At 31.1% G+C, this 6,395-nt stretch overlaps 1 protein-coding gene across 1 annotated transcript in view; it reads right to left on the bottom strand.

Moving 5' to 3' along the window:
- Positions 1–668: 668 nt before the first annotated feature.
- Positions 669–6,395, bottom strand: part of CRISPLD1 (cysteine rich secretory protein LCCL domain containing 1) — a 181,053-nt gene continuing 175,326 nt past the window's right edge. The window contains exons 14-15 of the mRNA XM_053715141.1: positions 5,337–5,470; positions 669–3,826 (exon numbers count right to left, since the gene is read on the bottom strand). Coding sequence (XP_053571116.1) covers positions 3,775–3,826; positions 5,337–5,470 — 186 coding nt within the window. The 3' untranslated portion in view covers positions 669–3,774. The remainder of the gene's footprint in view (positions 3,827–5,336; positions 5,471–6,395) is intronic.

Genomic DNA, 6,395 nt, shown 5'->3' with positions numbered 1-6,395 from the left:
TATAAATGTGTCAGCTCGCACTATACGTCGCCATCTGAATGAAAAGGAACACTATGGTAGGAGACCCAGGAGGACCCCACTGCTGACACAGAAACATAAAAAGCCAGATTGGAGTTTGACAAAACTTACCTGAAGAAACCAAAATCCTTTTGGGAGAATGTGCTGTGGACAGACAAAACAAAATTACAGCTTTTTGGTAAAGTTCAGCTTTCTACTGTTTTCAGAAAAATAAATGAGGCTTTTAAAGAAAAGAATTACAGTCCCTACAGTCAAACATGGTGGCAGTTCACTGATGTTTTGGGGTCACTTTGCTGCTTCAGGCACTGGATGTCTTGACTGTGTGCATTGCATTATGAAATCTGAAGACTACCAAAGAATTCTGTGGTGCAATGTAGGGCCCAGTGTCAGAAAGTTGGGTCTTTGTCAGAGGTCATGAATCTTACAGCAGAACAATGACCCAAAGCACACGTCAAAAAGTACCCAGAAATGGTTTAAGACAAAGTGCTGGAGAGTACTGTTTTTTTTTTTTTTGAAGCTATAGTAAGTGCACTATGTACTCTCTGTCTTAATTTTTACTTAAAGCATTGCTCTTTAGATTTTTAATGTTGCAATATGTTTACATATCAAAATACAGTGCATTAATTGGAATTAAAAAAAATCGCAAAATCTAATTTTTTATAACATATTTATTATACTATTCAAATAAAAAAAAAACATGGAAGCAGAACTAATTACAAGAATATTTCTAACAAATATTAAGACAAACTAATGTTTTTAATTAAACAATATCAAACAATTTACAGAAACAAAGAAATCAATACAATGTCAACAATACAATGTGATATATTTTTAGGCACAACAATAGATTTTCTTTCACAGAAACTTAGGTTGTATGCATTGTATTGCTATTTTGTACCATCTTATGGTAAAATGTATTAATATAGCCATTTTCCAATGGAAAATAGCAGGGCAATAAACCGAAACATGAATATCAATCACACTATACACCACTATGCTGTACATTTCCTGGCCTGCAGGAATATTTGCCAGGTTATAAAAAAAGGTTACTAATTTTTATTAGCTTTTTTTTTTTTTTTAAATGCCATAAAAACAACAATCTGAATACCTTATCTGTCTCTCTACCACTATACAAATACTATTTACATAACTAAAATCTAAACGTCAAAATTCAACTAACAGCATGTGTAACAATTTTCATTTTGTGACCTTTAAAGGGACTTAGCAGCATTAAATGCTCAATTATAAGCAACACAAATACTTAAGGCATTTTTTTTCCTAAAACTGTTTTAAGTAACATTAACATGTAAAAAATAACACAATTTGCTTCAGCAAAGTATTAATAGGGTCTAAGACCATGCTCTGGGGGTTATATAACAAAGTAACAGTTTCTACTTTTAAATTTATATAGAAGGCATAACCTTACTTAAAGCAACAGTCAACTCCAAAAATGGTATTGTTTAAAAAGATAGATAACCATTTTATAACCCATTCCCCAGTTTTGCATAACCAATACTGTTATATTAATATACTTTTTACATCTGTGATTACCTTGTATCTAAGCCTCTGCAGACTGCACCCTTATCACATGACTATTTATTTATTATCTATTAGCCAATTAGTGCAGTGTAATGCACAATTCCATGGGAGAGAGCACAATGTTATCTATATGGCCCACATGAAGTAGCAGTCTTTTGTTAAAAGCTAATAAAAAAGCCTGTGATAAGAGGCTGTCTGTAGTGGCTTAGAAACAGACAGACATTTAGAGGTTTAAATGTTATAAAGTATATTAATCTAACAATGTTGGTGGGGAATGGGTAGTAAAGGCGTTACCTATCTTTTTAAAGAATAACAATTTTGGTGTAGACTGTCCCTTTAATATAGCAGCTAATACATTGAAGATAGGGAATGTGTAAAATGAATTATATGGATCTATAAGTCTACATAGTGTTATGCAGCAGAAAATATAGGTGAAAATTATAACAGCTATTATTTATTTCGACCTGAAATCTTTAGGTTATTTTACAGTGCAAAGGAGGGCATAGCTTCAAAGAAAGCATTTGATCAGTATTTTAATTTGGATATACTGCATGCAAAATGTTTTCAGAATTTTCATGAAATGTATTTATTCAGTTCACAATTTGAGTTTCTTCTATTTTCTATGTGAAAAACATTGGAAATATTTTGTTTTAAATCTGATTGTGTATCCATAAATCTATAAATGTATTTTTGCTTAATATTACTAAAGAGTTAAAACAAGGTTGCTAGAGAACATGGAAATACTGAATCTATAATATTACTCAAATTGTTCAATTAAAGGGACATCATGATCTGGGCTGCATTAAAGGCTTCACTTTTTAGATTGGATACAGCAGGCTGTCAATGCTATCAATGCTATTCAGCGGAGTGCATAGCAGTCATTTCAAAGTGATCAGAAACAATAGCCATAGTAAAATAACTTTTTTACTGTTACTGCTGCATGATCTAGAAAGGGTGCAAGAGGATATTTTAAGCTTAATCTGAAGCTGTTTGTAGATCACCCTCATAAGAGCTGACTACAACAGTGCAACTCTCGGCAGGGCCCTCTACCCATTTGATCCCTAGAAATGTTACCTTGTATACTGCTTATGTTTATAGTGCTGCGGAATCAGTTGGCGCTCTACAAATACCTGATAATAATAAGAAAGTAAGACTTATGAATACTAAGGTGTAGACTGTCCCTTTAAAACAAATACTGTGTGTAGGTTTTGTTACTGGTAGAAATGTTCACAACAAAATAATTCCTTACCAAAATTGTTAACCGTTAAGGAGTTTGTTAAAAACTGCTAAAAATGTTTTCACTTGATGTAGCATCTGACCGACATGCCAGATTACAAGTGGCACACTATTTAGCATTTTCGCTCGAGTGATAACACCACTAGAAGTAAAGATTTTGCCCACGCGGGTTAGCGTGCGTATTACAAGTTGAAAGCAAAACTTTTGTGTGCAAGCGAAACCCGACATGCAAATTTTAGCTCGCCACTTGTAATCTGCCCAGTCTTTTATTGCAGATAAAGATAGTCTGTTTTACATGCAAATTTGTTTTAAAATGCATTAGCACTCTAATTAGCCTGATTTGATTGAATAAGTGTTGTATTGTATTGTATTTTTAAAATGTTTTTTGCTAAAAACAAATCTGAGGTAAAGGTGCTTCCTTCGCTATCTGATTAGAAAAACAGAGCAAACTATGAAGATGAAAAATATATATATTTTATATATATATATATATATATATAAATATTTATATATATATTTATATATATTTATATTTGATATATTGGTGCTTTTGCTTTTACTGTTACGCCTGTTTAAGAAACCCAACAGTGTTAAAATTTGCAATTTAACAAGTTGACAAATATGTCGATAGATAGATAGATAGATAGATAGATAGATAGATAGATAGATAGATAGATAGATAGATAGATGATAGACAATCATATTTGTGGGATATTAATAGTAAATTGCAATACTTAATTTGATGCAATTGGTTTGATACAGTGGGTAAAAATATCAGTTTAGATGGGATGAAACGTATGCATGACAACATAAAGAAAAGCTAGTGGAAAACTACAGAATTATTTCAAAGAGCCACAGATATTTTAGGTCAATTCATGGTAAATATATAATTTTCTGTACAATAACAACAACATATTTTATACAGATGTTCAGTTGCACACTCAATTTGTCATGTTTCACGTGGTCATGATTTACATGTGTTCAGATTACTGCATATATCCTAAATGCCTTGCTTCCCATTGGATTATGTAAACTGCAAAGAAAGAAAAAACAAATACAAATTCATCTTAGCTCTTATTGGTAAATTTTAAAGCAGTGCAAAAACTGCTATGACGTCTATAGTAAAATCATAGAATGTGCCAATGTAAACAACGCAACTTAGTAACTTGTTCCAGTGGGGATATCTGTAAAGTAAGAGTGTGTTATGTATGATTATGTTCTGATTTGATTTGTGTACACAATACAACTAGAAGATTATTTAGACCACAGTAATATGCACAATCTGTAATTCACACAATAATAACAATTAAACTGAGTGCATTTTCTAAGGTAAGACTTGTAGCAACAATAGTAAAATTGGCACTAATTTATTACTTTATATTATAATTAATGACATAAAGGTATATAAGTAAATTATTTTAAGAACAATACATTACAAAGGGTATTTAAATATTGTCATATATCCTGAAAGCCATTTTTTATTTAGATTTGATGATTCTTTAAAGTAATACATTAAAGAGTTTTCTTTGCAAAATTAAAATTGCAGCAGGGATCTTAAAAATTGATGGATTTTCAATCTAAGTGACACCTACATCAAGGAGAAACTATTCCAAAAATCTATACAGGGTCAGCACAACCTCTTCACAAATTTATAATTGTTTTCCTACATATTTGGCAAACTTGATTACTAAAAGTTAAGTTTATTATAACTGTGTAAAATTGTATGGGCATAGCTAAATATAGTAAAAAAATAATAAAATGAATGTATTTTTTAGTAATATATACATACTTATCCACTACAGATTTAAATAAAAAATATGTTCCTGATGAAACTAAAACAATGTAGACCAGACTTCAAATGCTACATAAATAACACACACATTTAAATGGTCCATATGTCTATTAAATATTAAATTCCTTTTCGGTTTTGAATACAACATACTATAATAAAACTATTATAAATAATATGTGTTACTGGAATGTGATTGAATTGTATATTACCATTATGTAAACATGTAGCGTGTATTATCAATTGCTTACACAGTAAAAATATGTGTCTAATGTTTAAAGGAAGTAGCTTTACATTTTGCAGAAATGCTCCATTATTCATAGTAGTTTAAATCACAGATCTGTTTTGACCACTAAGCAGATTGTTAGGGGTTTGATTTATGGGATTACAGGGAACAAGCAGTTATGGTACCATAACTTCTGTATTGCAGTAATACCAACAGTTATACAATTCTAGAAATAACAATAGCTAGTCTATTTCTACGGAAACAGCATAAACTATATGTGTGTGAACTGATTTAAAATTTAGATCCCATAGAATTGTTGCATAATTTGCACACATGTTTCTCTTTTAGATTTAGAATATGAAAAGTGTATTGAAAATATTTACAAAATAAAAAAAAAAAAGAGAGAGAGAAAGAAAATTTACATTTCTATAAAACATAAAATTATCAAGTTACAGAGGTCTTTACATTGGTTGGGGGTATTTTAATAAATAATATACTAACATGTTAATATTATTTTAAATATTATACCTTTCAGATGTTATCCCATTTTGGACCGATGAAAAATAATGTTTTTTTTTGTCTATTGGCATAATATCCACATAGCCTCCTTGTTGATTTTGCACTACTCCTGCATGAATTGCTGCTTTGCAGATGCTGGAAATCTATTTAAAAATATAGAAATAGGTTTATTGCCAAATTGTTTATCTTACCATTAACATTTATTCATTATGGTCAAAAACTGTGTTCCTACAATAAGAACTAGATTTAACACCACCAATGCCCTTAGGTAAATTATACTTGGATGCCTACTGACATTTCAGCCGTGTTCCTAGTGATGCCACTGCTAACATATACACTCATTATTACCTGACCACATATATATATCTGCTTTAGACTAGGCAACTAACGCATTCCCAACTATAGTTTCTGATTGGCTGTGATAGATACAAGAGAACAGAATATATGACAGGAAAATGTATTGAAGAATGTTATTATTTGAACAGACAATAAGAAGCCCTTTCACCATAAGGTAGGTGGTTGCCTACATGACCTAGTTAAGTACAGTAAGTAATTACATATTTTGGAAGTACTTTATTTTCCTGGTACGTGCATAGTCGCAATTATTTTTTTATGAAACCGCAAGGGGCAGATTTCAAGTGGAGCATAAAAATGCAAGCTGTAGTTTTTATTGTGCTGGTATTACAAGTCCATGGTTAATAAATATTAATAAAGCATGACATTTTAAACAACTAACCAATTTACTTTTGCTATTATTTGCTTTATTCACTTGTTATCCTTTGTTGAATAGTAATCCTCAGGAGCGTGCTTTTGTCTTTAGCCAATGTTTTACATAGTTGCATACACAGCTGCCATAGCATGCTACAGACACTCTATGGCTTCACAGTTTGCAACTATGCATAACATTGTTTTAAACATTCTTACAAACATTGTTGCCAGATGGCTAAGTATAGCTCACCTAGGGTTACTCTTTTGTCTGAATAATGAATGCTTAATTTTGACTTTACGGTCCCTTTAATGTGAGATAATGCAGGTACATTCTTTCCCTGAAAAATAAATTTCTATGAA

This window comes from Bombina bombina, chromosome 5, assembly GCF_027579735.1.
Source record: "Bombina bombina isolate aBomBom1 chromosome 5, aBomBom1.pri, whole genome shotgun sequence".
Taxonomy (NCBI): domain Eukaryota; kingdom Metazoa; phylum Chordata; class Amphibia; order Anura; family Bombinatoridae; genus Bombina; species Bombina bombina.
This window is presented reverse-complemented; position numbering and strand designations above follow the sequence as displayed.